Source organism: Diaphorina citri, unplaced genomic scaffold, assembly GCF_000475195.1.
Source record: "Diaphorina citri unplaced genomic scaffold, Diaci psyllid genome assembly version 1.1 scaffold507, whole genome shotgun sequence".
Taxonomy (NCBI): Eukaryota; Metazoa; Arthropoda; class Insecta; order Hemiptera; family Psyllidae; genus Diaphorina; species Diaphorina citri.
The window spans coordinates 146,402-160,678 of NW_007377941.1; the positions used below are offsets into that span (position 1 = coordinate 146,402).

A 14,277-nucleotide genomic window follows, 5' to 3' on the forward strand; every position below is an offset into this window, starting at 1 on the left:
GGTTGCTCATCAAATTAAATTGATCCTAAGAGCAAGGATTAAGGGGGTGAGGAAAAGTTTGGAGGGAGACATGAAGGGGATGAAATTGGTGTAGAGAGTTGGATGAAGAAAGGCAGAGAAGATGAGCCTATTTTCCATTCCTGAAGTCACTAAATCTGAAACAACATTAGCTCTAATTCGAATTTTTCATTCCCTTCAAAGAGGATCAAGGGGGTGAGGAAAAGTTAGGAGGGAGACATGAAGGGGAAGAAATTGGTGCAGAAAGTTGGACAAAGGAAAGTAGAGAAGATAAGCCTATTTTCCATCCTAATCTGATTTTTTTTTTTTTTTTTTTTTTTTTTTTTTTTTTTTTTTTTCCCTTGTGCTTCCTGTGGGATAGTGCATAAGGGGAACAGGTTTCATTTTGACTTAGCATAACGGAACCAAGTTTAATTTAGACTTGGCATAAGGCAAACAGGTTTAATTTAAACTTGGCATAAGGGGACCAGGTTTAATTTAGACTTCGTAGATTTGTGGAAGCTTAACCCATCCTTTAGGGCTGTTTACACCTACACCTAAGCCTCCGATTGAGCCTTTTGTGTAATTTAGGCTCAATTAATCGATCTTTCCTCAGAAGCATTATGATATCAGATACTTTCTTTTTCAAAGCAACCTGCATGGTCGAGTGGGTATCACACTAGGCTTGAACTCTGGAGCAATTCCTGGCGGGGTCAGAGTTTTTTCAACTCTGTGCTTGAAGTTGGGGGTTCACTCAGCCTTGTGAGTATACTTCAGGCTAGTATACTCCCTGTTTAAAGTCCCCCAGCCAGACTAAGCTGGTCTACTCCCTCTTTAACATCCCCCAGCCAGACAAATTTTGATTGACAAACAAAATATAAGTAGATGAATAGTAATATTACCGAGCTTGAGCTTCATCCAGAGATTGGTCAGTGATGTTCAAGATTTGCTGCAGAATGTCACTGATGTCTTGTTTCCTTGGACCTTGAGGATCCGTATTGATATCATTTGCACCCTCAATATAGTTTGGGAGCATGTTTGTATTGTGCATTCTATCTTCCATACTCTGAAATAAGATAAACAAAAATTCAATAAAAAAGGAGTTTCAACTTTAGGACCAGGACTTCCTCCAGTTCTTAACATCTAGAATAGTTTGTATTCAGCATAAAAGCCAATTTTTGAATACATACATCATGTAATTAGTAAGCAATAATTACTGCCGATGGATAGTAATCAGATCTTATCAAAAAGTCAATGTCCTGTAATAAGTTATACAGTTCATTAAAACACTGAAGAGATCAAATGGGTATCAAAATAGTACATCTAAATCCAAATTCTCCTCTACACTACATGGACACAAAATAAAACAATGTATTTTTAGATTAGATGTTCAAGAGTTGTACTTACATAAATACATGAAAGGTATTGGTGTTTTTTCTACACTATGAAGCAGAGCAGAGAAATGCAATAAATGGAATTCAAAACTAAATATAATTAGATGAGAATTACACTGGAAATCATAGCTGAATTGTTGAATTAAACTTGAATTTTATGTTCCGGATTGTTCCGAAATTTCCAAAATTAATTCTTCATCTTGATTGCTTGATTCTAGTTGTTCTTTTGCCATTTTTATTTTACCCTCTCCCAAAATAAATACAGGATTCCATTGGGGATTTCCTAAAGAGCGTATTTGTCAGCACTGAATTGTTGAATTAAACTTGAATTTTATGTTCCGAAATTTCCAAAATTAATTCTTCATCTTGATTGCTTGATACAAGTTGTTCTTTTGCCATTTTTATTTTACCCTCTCCCAAAATAAATACAGGATTCCATTGGGGATTTCCTAAAGAGCGTATTTGTCAGCGCGATCTAGCGGACATCTGTAGTAGTACATTAGAGCGAAAAAAAAATAGGTAGGTAGATCGTTTTTCTTTTTTCCCTCCATGAAATAGGTAAATTAATTTTATTTAATATTTCTACCTATGGGTAAGCAGGAAAAATATTAATTTCATCCTACGAATATCTTTTTCGATCTTCTTCTTCCTCAGATCTAGAAAGCCTTCCTAAAATACGAAATTCAGCGAATCAATCTCATGGCGGCTCTAGGATTTCTCACTCACATGGCAGCGATTTTGCTTCGCGATGCTGTTACAGCAGGGATTCCCAAACAGTGGTCCATGAAATTCACAAGTGGTCCGTGGTTTGAGCAAGTTTGGAATGGGAAAATCTGTGATACAGCGAACCCGGGTTGGCCTGCCAACATGAGTTCGCGAACTGTGCGTTCTAACGTTTGAACTGGATAGGAAAAAGCCAGTCGTTCCGAAAACGAAACTTGTCTGTTTAGGATAAAATTCGCCCCCGACTGGAATCGAACCAGCGATCTAGTGCTTACGAGGCAGACGTGCTACCCTAAAAGCTTAACTAGGCTGGCTAATCCTATTTGAGCATTTACCAGTAATTTCGCGGGGTTTCGAATTCGGTCGCGCTATGCGCTCCCAGGGCTTCACGAGGTTGTGCATAAGGCCGCGCTTCGCACTCCCTTGGTTTGCGGGCTTCGCGGAGTTTACATACGGTCGCGCTTCGCGCTCCCTTGGCTTCGCCCCTGAGACCTAATACCGTACTACCGTACCCGAGTCTTGTTTCAAAGAAATGAACTCTAAATGATAGAATAATATTAAACTTAGGAAAAGTTTTGCTGGTCTCAAAATGTGTTCTCCACCTATTTCTCATGGTTTGGAATTTCGGGAGTTTCCGATTTCGGTACTTGGCCTGGTAGATATGTACTTGCACAAAACATACGTAGCGTAGGTACGTAAGATTTGATAAAGTGCGTATTAAAATTCTAGGATGCCCGAGTCTTGTTTCAAAGAAATGAACTCAAAACGATAGAATAATATTAAGCTTAGGAAAAGTTTTGCTGGTCTCAAAATGTGTTCTCCACCTATTTCTCATGGTTTGGAATTTCGGGAGTTTCCGATTTCGGTAGATACTTGGCCTGGTAGATATGTACTTGCACAAAACATACGTAGCGTAGGTACGTAAGATTTGATAAAGTGCGTATTAAAATTCTAGGATAAAGAGAAAAAATAATCCAGCTAAGCTTTACTTATGAAATGAATTAGTTGAACATTTTTATAAAGTATATTTTAATAAATATTAATGAAATGTACATAACAAAAAATGGTATCTCTTTAGTTTACAAAAACAGAAAATAGTACAAAAAATAATAGTTTGAGAGTAAACAAATAAAACAAAGAGTAATAAGTGTATAGGTACTTACACATAAGGAAATAAAAATCATACAAAGAAGTATAAATATGAAGATGAAGGGGAAAAAAATAATTAATAACAAATCAACATTCGAAGTACAACTGAAATAATTATGAAAACAGCATAATATAAGTTTCATCATTAAACTAATAAAATTAATATTTCAATAAAATAAAACCCATTTTTACTCATAACGTTTGCTATAGAAATTAACTGCATGTAAATAGAATAAATAACCCAGTAATGACAAAACACCATCGATCTACCATACTCATCTTTCTAATTGAATTGCATATTTGAACTAGTTTTCTTATTTCGCTTTTCATATACCTAGGTACATACTTATTACGCAAAAAAGTACACGTATATACAAGTATTATTGTTTAATGGGTGATAAAATTGCAAAATGAAGACCTTTTCGCTATCTTGTTACTCATTATTCTCAATTCATCATTAGAAAATATTAAAACAGTATTATAGGCTTCAAATCTCCTCCTTCTGGATCAAGATTTTTTATTAGCCCCTGGGGTAAAAAAAAACTTAATAATTTTATTATTTTAACACAAAGCAATCAATAATTATATTATTTGAACACTATACGTATGAAAATAGAATATTCACTTTTTTACCTATCTCTAAGGTAAAGTATCGAAAGTTTTCACTGATCCTCAAATAAAAATATTTCAACCTATATTTCCTGACATCAAACGATGCACAGTGGCCAACGTAAATCGAGATCAATATTTTATTTCCAAGATCAGAGTGTGAACTCTCAAATCGCTCACTTTAACCCCTGAAGAAAGACAAAAGGTGAGAGAAGGAATGACTGAAAAACAAAGTATGTGAAGTGTGCAACAAGATATTATTGAGTGAAAGAGATCGAACAAGAGGAAAAGAGAAAGTTCAGAAACAGAAAAAAAAAAAAACAAGAGGAAATGGAATATAGTAATAGGGGAAAAAAGAACTAATCTCCGGATCTACACATTTTGAATTTTAAGCCAAAGTTTAAACCAATCAATTCGTTAATCAACCAATCAATTCGTTAATCAACTCGGAAGACAATCTGAGTATAAACTTGGTATAAGATCAACTCTTGGATTTGACAATCTTATTCACAAAGATTTAACAAGCTGGGCCCGTCCCTCCGGGAATTTTCGTGTTCCTGATAAAAAGACCTTTAATTTGATATATGGGTCAACCAGGTTTGGATAAGTCCTTCTATGGGGACAGACCGACAGACAGACGACAACGAAGCGAATACAATAGCCCGTCCCTTATACCTTTTTTTATTACTATCGTAATAATAAAGGAAGGACGGGCTAAAAATCAAAGAAACAGATAGGTAGCTTAATCCAAGAGTTAAACTAAAACCAAGTTTAATAATTCTGGTTCTGATTTCTGCTTTGTCCATTAATCCAAAATGTTTAATTCCGATTGATTAATCCTTGGTTTAAACCTCGAGTTAAATTTATTCTGCCGTGTGATCCCCAGCATAAGGTACAAGGTGAATAAACAAAACGAAGGGATAGAAGGAAAACCGAATTGAACTCTTCATTAGGTATGTAGATCGTTTTTCTTTTTTCCCTCCATGAAATAGGTACCTAGGTTAATTTTATATATGGGTAAGCAGGAAAAAATATTAATTTCATCCTACGACCTACGAATATCTTTATCGATCTTCTTCTTCCTCAGATCTAGAATAGAAAGCCTTCCTAAAATACGAGATTCAGCGAATTAATCTCATGGCGGCTCTAGGATTTCTCACTATTATATTATTTCGGGCAGGATGAACAAGGTATATATTCTATTATTTCGGGCAGGATATACATATTCTATTCTACTCACGCTATATCCAACGCTGTCAGGTGCTGGCGACATCATAGGGGTCGAAGCTCCCATACTGTAAGGGGAAGCACCGGCCGCTTTCTTAGCAGCGTACAGATTGGCCTCTTTCTATTCTAATGTGAGGTGGACCTTAAGGGACCTTTATAGTCCTATTCGGGCAGGACGAACAAAGTATATAATTTATTCTATTATTTCGGGCAGGATATACATATTCTATTCTATTCTACTCACGCTATATCCAACGCTGTCGGGTGCTGGCGACATCATAGGGGTCGAAGCTCCCATACTGTAAGGGGAAGCACCGGCCGCTTTCTTAGCAGCGTACAGATTGGCCTCTTCTTGAGCTTTTCCAATGTTCTTCTTGTAGCGGATTCGTTTATTGCCAAACCAATTTGAGACCTGTGGAACAAAAATTGTTTTTAAAATCGAAAAATTTACTCCTGCTGTTCTAGTAAAGGATTTTGAAATGGATAAGGAGGGTAAAGGTTCTGCTGCAAAATATTTTACGATTGCCCTTCTTATTTCAGCTCTCACTGTTTGGTGAAGGAGAGTGTCTCCTCTTTGAGTTAAATTACTCTCCTGGGTAATGGAGACTCTCAAAATTGTTTTTAGAATCGAAAAATTTACTCCTGCTGTTCCAGTAAAGGATTTTGAAATGGATAAGGAGGGTAAAGGAGGTTCTGCTGCAAAATATTTTACGCTTGCCCTTCTTATTTCAGCTCTCACTGTTTGGTGAAGGAGAGTGTCTCCTCTTTGAGTTAAATTACTCTCCTGGGTAATGGAGACTCTTTCGAAGGCTTTACTTTTATAGATGTTCTCTCTAAAGCTGTGTCCACACATAGTCGACAGCCGTCGATCGACATCGACTGGAACCGTCCACACTGTCTCGACATCATACTATTACCACTACTTCGTCGATCGACGCCTATCCATTATTTTAAATGCCCTCATGGTAGCTAGACTCACCTGTGATAGAGTGATGTTGCATTTCCTGGCCAGTTCTTCCTTAGCCTCTTCAGATGGATAAGGGTTGCTCAGGTGGGAGTAAAAGTATTCGTTCAGAATCTCGGATGCCTGCTTGCTGAAGTTTCTACGTTTCCTCCTGCAAAGAACAAAATCAAGAAAATCACAATATGACAAGGAAGTCATGTTGTGGTTGTAGTGGTGTCTTTAGCTATAGCCGAAAGGAAAATAGAGAAAATATCTCTTCTATCAGCCATACACTAGGAGAAAGATCTGATGAGAGAGAAGAGGACACGGAAAGTAAAATAAAAATAAGCACAAACCGAGCGTCCAGAAATCTGGAGCGGAGAATCATGACCGCCTCACAAGTGCTCTGCTTCAATTGCATCTGACAGGGTGATGGTCTCTAGCCATGTTTAAGGCAGTGCTGAAGCTAAGAGCCTCTTTACAATATCGATTAAAATCAAAACAAATTATGAATTCTTCGTGGTATAGCAGAGCTTTTCCGCAAAATCGTAAAATTACTAAGAGCCTCCTTTACTAATTCAGGCAACTCTCAATTTTCTTTCCACTTCTCACGAGGCTGAGTGTACGTCTTCCAAGCACAGAGTACAGCAAAAGAGCTTTTATTACCTTAGGAGAAGACCTCTTTATTGTAATTTGTTTTCAAAATAAACTTGCGTGCATCAACGAGAACGTGCACCTAAGCAGACCTTCATGAGGCGAATGAGACGACGATCTACGTCTCCAACTTCTAGAAGAGAAAGATCTGATGAGAGTCTTCTCTCTCATCAGATCACGGAAAGTAAAATAAAAATAAGAAGAGGACACGGAAAGTAGAATAAAAATAAGCACAAACCGAGCGTCCAGAAATCTGGAGCGGAGAATCATGACCGCCTCACAAGTGCTCTGCTTCAATTGCATCTGAATGGAGGAAAACTTCCGGTGAATGATCTGCACCATTCGCTCAATTTCCTTCGGAGTGATAGGTCTCGTGCGTGATTGTTCTCGGAGCAAATTCATTACGTGCGTGGTGAACTCGGAGCATGCCTGCGAAACGAGAAAGGAGAGGAAAATTGATTAGATTTATTGGAAAAATATACCTAATCAGTTTTCATTTTATAGGACATTATAGGTCTTCATTGATCGCATAGAATGCGATATTGTAATATATAATTGATGCAAATAAACAAATTACAAACAATTGAACCTTCTTCAAGGGAAAATTCAGGCTGATATACTTACTCCCTGTTTAAAGTCCCCCAGCCAGACTAACCTGATCTACTTACTCCCTGTTTAATGTCCCCCAGACAGATATAAGAATAATATTACAACAGCATAACAAAAAGAAATCCAAAGATAGGTACTTTACAATGAAGACCTGTTTTCTCCTTATTTTAGTATTAATTAGTACTTAACATGGTATCCCGCTTCCGAAGTTTATTATTTATGAGTAAAGCCCGGAGCATATGCTATGATTTGTCTGATCTTCAAACTTGGTCTCACAAACTTCGTCTTTCGACAGATCGTACAAGTTTCAGGCATGAGGTCTGCGCAAAGTTACCGTGCACATGTAAGAAGGCTGTAAGATAAGCATGTGGCAAGTATACCGGGATCAAGTGAAACCATGTGATGAATGGCAGTGTTCTCAAGTTCTTTTATATCTTTTTTTATGTTAGAAAGCAAAATCACTAGCTGCACCAAAAGCACAAACTGCTTTGTAAACACGAAAAAAATGTCGAGAATTGATCACAAATGATTTATCGAACATTTCGATACTACCTATGTAATATTACAGCACGGCCAAATTACAATTCGTATACTCCCTGTTTAAAGTCCCCCTGCCAGACTACGCTGATCTACTCCCTGTTTAATGTCCCCCAGACAGATATAAGAATAATATTACAACAGCATAACAAAAAGAAATCCAAAGATAGGTACTTTACAATCATAGTACACTCTTCAGAAGAAGGAAACCACTGGTTAATTAAGTTGAGTCCTGGGGGGTAAGGAGTTAGATATTATGATCTCACCTGTTCATATTTCTCCAGCTCCTGCTGATAAATGGTTCGGATCTGGGCCAGTTTGGCCCGGTAGTCCGAATGTTCAATCGCATGCAACAGAATTCTCAAGGTAAAGAAATATATCAGTGACGTTACGCTTTCCATTTTGAATATGTAAGTGAATAAAACGGAGTTTCAAGTTTTAATTCGACGATTTAGCTTTTGGTTTGTCTATAACTCTGTTCGTTTCACCACGAACATGTGGTGAGATTTTGATCGGCGCACCGGACCGTTTTCATTTTGCAACAATGAACCATCAGGATGGATTTCCCCCCCACACGTAACGTCACTGTTAGGAACAAGAGAGGGGGAATCACAATAACACACGGGTGAGCATTTTGAAATAAACCTTACAAAAGATTTCTCACTCACATGGCAGCGATTTTGCTTCGCCGATGCTGTTATAGCAGGGATTCCCAAACAGTGGTCCATGAAATTCACAAGTGGTCCGTGGTTTGAGCAAGTTTGGGAAAATCTGTGATACAGCGAACCCGGGTTGGCCTGCCAACATGAGTTCGCGAACTGGTGCGTTCTAACGTTTGAACTGGATAGGAAAAAGCCAGTTGTTCCGAAAACGAAACTTGTCTGTTTAGGATAAAATTCGCCCCCGACTGGAATCGAACCAGCGATCTAGTGCTTACAAGGCAGACATGCTACCCTAAAAGCTTAACTAGGCTGGCAAATCCTATTTGAGCATTTACCAGTAATTTCGCGGGGCTTCGAATTCGGTCGCGCTATGCGACTCGGGTAGTATAAATATTGCCAGGAAAACAAGGTTTTAGTCTCTTCCGTTACATTTTATGTTCTTCGGTTTCTTTTAGTTGTTGAGAAGTATGTTTGTTCCCCCTACTTTAATAATAGTAAGATGTCTTTCATCTTTACCAAGTGGAAATCTGAACTCTTTTATTATGTAAGTATAAAAACTCCTCTTCTTCGCTAGAGTAGTATAAATATTGCCAGGAAAACAAGGTTTTAGTCTCTTCCGTTACATTTTATGTTCTGCGGTTTCTTTTAGTTGTTGAGAAGTATGTTTGTTCCCCGTACTTTAATAATAGTAAGATGTCTTTCATCTTTACCAAGTGGAAATCTGAACTCTTTTATTATGTAAGTATAAAAACTCCTCTTCTTCTTTGTCCTTTCCCGTGTTCAGATGGGGACGGCGTTTTTCGCCAGCCTCTCAATCAGCCCTAGGGTGATTGCTTTTGGACTGACATTTGGTTTTAGCTACAAAATGTTATTAGTGGATGCCCTTTGCACTACAGCTTTGCTATTTCTTTAGCAAGGGGAATTTCAGGCTGGTATCTTCACTGTTAAAAACTCCATCTTACGAATATAAATGTTGCAAATATAAATATTCTGCATTAATGTTCTTTTAATCTAAGTAGATAGTCCCTTTTTTTTATCTTGTCCCTTCTGTCCCGTTTTAGGTATGAGCGTTTTCAAGGCCTCATTTATTTTCAATGCAAAGTTTTTTTTTAGACTTAATTTAATACATGATTCATTATGAAGAATTTTATTCGACATAATAATCATAGATTTGTTGATTGTAGATGATTTTTGTTCGTTATATTTTTTTGTTTTTTTTTTTTTTAGTGTTTTTATTATTTTGTAATGACGTTTATATTTATCCGTCAGTGAATGTAATATTTTAATAGAAGAAATTGCGCTAAAGGTATATTTTAAAGTATGTAGTACGTAGTACATATTATAATCTAGCAACTTTTATGTTAAAGGGTGGGGACCATAGTTATATTTTCATAGCTTAAACTCTAGTTTGAATCGTTTCTAATTGGTTGAATCACAATCAGTATTCGACCAATTAGATACGAGATCGCATATTTGAAAGTACCTAGTAAACTTTGGTCGCCAGCCTATGTAGGTAAATTAATATGAAATATATAGGTATGACTTTATTAGATTTTTTGCTTTGTTAATAGCATTAGTTTTCATTACTTTTTGAAATGAGAGAAAGAAAATCATGTACAAAAACTAAGAACAAGATAGATTTAGTTTATTATTTTAACATTTGGTAATGCATAATAATAATAGCTGATAGCTAGCATATAGTCATGGTCGATCTACCAATATTGTTTGAAAAAAAAACAAAGGTCGTTATTCTTTATCTTTACATGAAGGTATGCTTTTTGGAATTTGTCAATCAATTCTTTTCAACTAAACTTGGAAAATCCTCGAGAAAACCCTGACAAAGAAACAACCCAGAGAGATCATACCAAATTTGGAATTTTGATTTATGGTTATTTTCGTGTGTATTGATTGTTAGAATTAGGTCAGTGCTTAGCACTAAATCTTTTGCTGCATTTAGTGTATAATGTTTTAATGAATGAATTCAAAGTTACCATTTATACTTATGTACTTTCTATTTAAGAACCGAGTCTATTTGCAAGAAAGTTTTGGTTATTTTAACCCAAAAACTTAAATTAATGATTAATGTTAAAAATATTCTGTATAAAGTACATAAGACCTTGTTTAGACTGCTGGAGTAAAGGTACTTTTCAGTCGAGCAAGATTAACAAGGTATATTCTATTCTATTATCATACAGTACCAACCTCAGTGGTGCAGTGGTTAACGCGTTGAACTTTGGATCTTGAGGTTGGTGGTTCGAATCCAAGTCATGTCATAAAATTTATCTAGGTGTAATAATTGGGGAACGATATTTGTGTCAAGCATTTAAGTAAGCATGCTTAAAACAGTTAAAAATTCCTTTTTTTCTATTATTTTTAAACCCTCAAAATTATGGTTATATTTTATTTTCCCCCAGATGAGTTCAAGCACATCGTCGGAAGTGAAACGTCCCGGCGGGGGCTGCTTTTGGTGTTCTCCATGTTTCAAAATCCGATCCTCAACAAGCGCCTAGTGTTCGTCGTGTTTGAAGGAATCCTGTCCAATTTGTTTCCCAAACAGATTCAGATCATTCGGAATTTTCACAAGACGTCCCCGCGCGTTGGATCCAAATCGGAAACCAACAGTAATGGTCGGTAAACGGTAACTTCTGGCTGCTAAATCCTGATCCTCAAAACCAACAGCAATGGTCGGTAAACGGTGACTTATGTCCCCTAAGTCCTGATCCTGAAAGATGTCATGATATCTTATTTAGGACAGCAAGGTCTGGTAACGTGCTTGCTTGCCAAGCAGAAGGTCCGGGTTCGAATCCGACCAGCAACTAAAAATTTGCACTCGTATTTCGATTTCAATTATGTTAACGGGTTATTTTCTGGAGTTCTCATGTTGACCCAGCACCTAATTGGGAAATATGTCTCTTATCGACCATCTGATGAGGGACATACTATGGGATGGGCATACTACGACACAGATTTCTGGCTGCTAAGTCCTGATCCTGTCTCATTTAGGACAGCAAGGTCTGGTCTCAACAAGGGATGGAACATTTGTTAGAAATTTAGAAATAGATTTGAAAGACCATATTGATCTTGGAATCGTTAGCCATAGATAAATGGATACCTATGAAATCGCTAGAATATCTCCAATTAGCTAGCTTTACTTGAGTATTTGAAAATAGTTAGCTAAATAGCACCCAGAACTTGAAAGACCATATTGATCTTGGAATCGTTAGCCATAGATGAATGGATACCTATGAAATCGCTAGAATATCTCCAATTAGCTAGCTTTACTTGAGTATTTGAAAATAGTTAGCTAAATAGCACCCAGAAAGAACAATGTTAAAATTTTGGGCCACTCTGAGTTCAACCTGAAACATATTTATTATCATGGACTCCTATGTGATACACTTAGATTTAATTGATTTATCATGTAAGCTTTATTTTAAGATTAGTGAAAAAATTACAATAATACAAATATATTTATCATTATTTTGTTATCTCTAATGTAAGCGTTCTGTCTTTGAGTTATCACTTCCAAAATCATTAGAAAAACTTTACTGATTTTGGAACTCAGACATTTCTAGAGAATTTTCGAAGTCAATTCTTTGAGGTCCCCTGGGAGTTTTTTCAAGTTTCTATTCGTCGCGGGGCGTCGCGCGCTAGACCACACATTCTTTCCATTAGTATATTACCAAACCCACACAGGTTTACCAGTTTCTACACCTATCAGAGATCAAGAAATGAGCAAATAAATACAACAGAGTAGAAATTAATTGAAATATAAAAAGAAAAAAATATATATTTTTAAGTACTTTTTTTGTTTGTGGTAAACTTAAAAAATAAGAAGTAAAATTTAAAGGTGTTTAAAAAGCGGGAAAGATACCTTCCCGGAGAGATAGCGGTTTGGGAAAATATTCAGCTGAATCTTGCTCAGGCGATAAGCCATCCATGTAGCCGTGCACAGTGTTATTTCAGTGCTATGGAAGACTGACTTACGTCACGTAGCTGGCTAAACCCTCTTCAGACATTCCCCTCATAATATCCAAAATACTGGCTAGTGTGTGTCAATATAAAGCCAATGCTTTTACAAGCCGGCTTATAAAATCTCTCCATTAGTATATTACCAAACCCACACAGGTTTACCAGTTTCTACACCTATCAGAGATCAAGAAATGAGCAAATAAATACAACAGAGTAGAAATTAATTGAAATATAAAAAGAAAAAATATATATTTTTAAGTACTTTTTTGTTTGTGGTAAACTTAAAAAATAAGAAGTAAAATTTAAAGCTGTTTAAAAAGCGGGAAAGATACCTTCCCGGAGAGATAGCGGTTTGGGAAAATATTTAGCTGAATCTTGCTCAGGCGATAAGCCATCCATGTAGCCGTGCACAGTGTTACTTCAGTGCTATGGAAGACTGACTTACGTCACGTAGCTGCTGGCTAAACCCTCTTCAGACATTCCCCTCATAATATCCAAAATACTGGCTAGTGTGTGTCAATATAAAGCCAATGCTTTTACAAGCCCAACGCATGAGACTTCTAAAAACACATTTGGAACTGAAGAGGAAAACCAAACCAAATATTTTCCCATTGATTTTACTTCTGAGTTTGCCTTTTTATACCTATTAATTAAGCTTAAAAAATTCATATATTATTTTTTTATTTACAAAGTATACTTAGTTTCTTAAATCTAAAATAAAAAAGATACTTTAAGTATGAGTGTCTACATTGATATAAAGGAGAAAATAAGAGGTGAATGAATGTAGAAATGGGGGATAAAAATTTTGATTTCACAAACATGGATTTGAGATTTTAGGAAAAGGGGTAAAAAGTAAAGTTTGAGAAGACAGTAAATAAACATAAATGGAGTTATGATTGTTAAAAATATAAGGTACTAAAAGCGGTGAAAAAAAAAGAGGTAAAAATGGAGTTCAAATATAAACATTTTTTGAAGTTTGAAAGAAGAAAACGCGTTCAATCGTATACAGATGGAAATCCAGACGCTCGCTAAATTTAGCAAGTTATCCACCACGCGTTTCAACCAACACAAAGGAATGGGGGGAGGTGGGTATCTACAGATGAAATCTGATGCTAGGACTGTTAGGAGATTAAAATAATTATCGTTTTCAATATGTTACCCTGGATAGTTACTTAAAATAATAATAAAAAATAGATCACTCAAGAACTTAAATCGTATCGAATCGTATAACTTCTGTAGGGGTAAAAAAAAAGAAATGGTTACATGTAATAACCAAAAAAATCTTCAAGAAAAGAGCTTGGAAATTATCGCTTGGAAAACTAACTGTACGGGTCTTCTCCTTGATTTCACACAGGACGGAGAACAAGGAGTTCTTCATGCGGTGACAGTTGAGCGTGTGCTTCCTGTGGGATAGTGCATAAGGGGAACAGGTTTCATTTTGACTTAGCATAACGGAACCAAGTTTAATTTAGACTTGGCATAAGGCAAACAGGTTTAATTTAGACTTAGCATAAGGGGACCAGGTTTAAGTTAGACTTTGTAGATTTGTGGAAGCTTAACCCATCCTTTAGGGCTGTTTACCCCTACACCTAAGCCTCAGATTGAGCTTTTTGTGTAATTTAGACTCAATTAATCGATCTTTCCTCAGAAGCATTATGATATCAGATGCTTTCTTTTTCAAAGCAACCTGTGTGGTCGAGTGGGTATCACACTAGGCTTGAACTCCGGAGGTCGCGGGTTCGATTTCTGGTGGGGTCAGAGTTTTTTCAACTCTGTGCTTGGAGTTGGGGGTAGGGTTTCC

The 14,277-nt window shown here is 36.5% G+C and overlaps 1 protein-coding gene and 1 long non-coding RNA gene across 2 annotated transcripts; both read right to left on the minus strand.

Moving 5' to 3' along the window:
- Nucleotides 1-898: 898 nt before the first annotated feature.
- Nucleotides 899-1,623, minus strand: LOC113467590. Its single transcript, XR_003391615.1, has 2 exons — nucleotides 1,405-1,623; nucleotides 899-1,063 (listed from the first exon to the last, which is right to left on the minus strand). It is a non-coding gene; the product is annotated as an uncharacterized LOC113467590 (long non-coding RNA).
- A 3,338-nt stretch (nucleotides 1,624-4,961) lies between these two features.
- LOC103509532 (homeobox protein extradenticle) lies at nucleotides 4,962-13,926 on the minus strand. The gene is made up of 8 exons (XM_008474156.1): nucleotides 13,801-13,926; nucleotides 11,060-11,163; nucleotides 8,109-8,202; nucleotides 6,935-7,125; nucleotides 6,079-6,214; nucleotides 5,344-5,511; nucleotides 5,113-5,220; nucleotides 4,962-4,979 (listed from the first exon to the last, which is right to left on the minus strand). The coding sequence occupies exons 1-8, from the start codon at nucleotides 13,924-13,926 to the stop codon at nucleotides 4,962-4,964; spliced, it is 945 nt and encodes a 314-aa protein (XP_008472378.1).
- Between the last annotated feature and the right edge of the window lie 351 nt (nucleotides 13,927-14,277).

Bases quoted from the DNA above. Each gene is read 5' to 3' on its own strand.
- LOC103509532 (XM_008474156.1), bottom strand. From the start codon at position 13,926: ATGCTAAGTCAAAATGAAACCTGTTCCCCTTATGCACTATCCCACAGG. The intron at 11,164-13,800 runs GTTAGTTTTCCA...TTTGAGGATCAG, and splicing joins TCAAGGAGAAGACCCGTACA to GATTTAGCAGCCAGAAGTTA. The intron at 7,126-8,108 runs GTGAGATCATAA...CTCGTTTCGCAG, and splicing joins AGCTGGAGAAATATGAACAG to GCATGCTCCGAGTTCACCAC.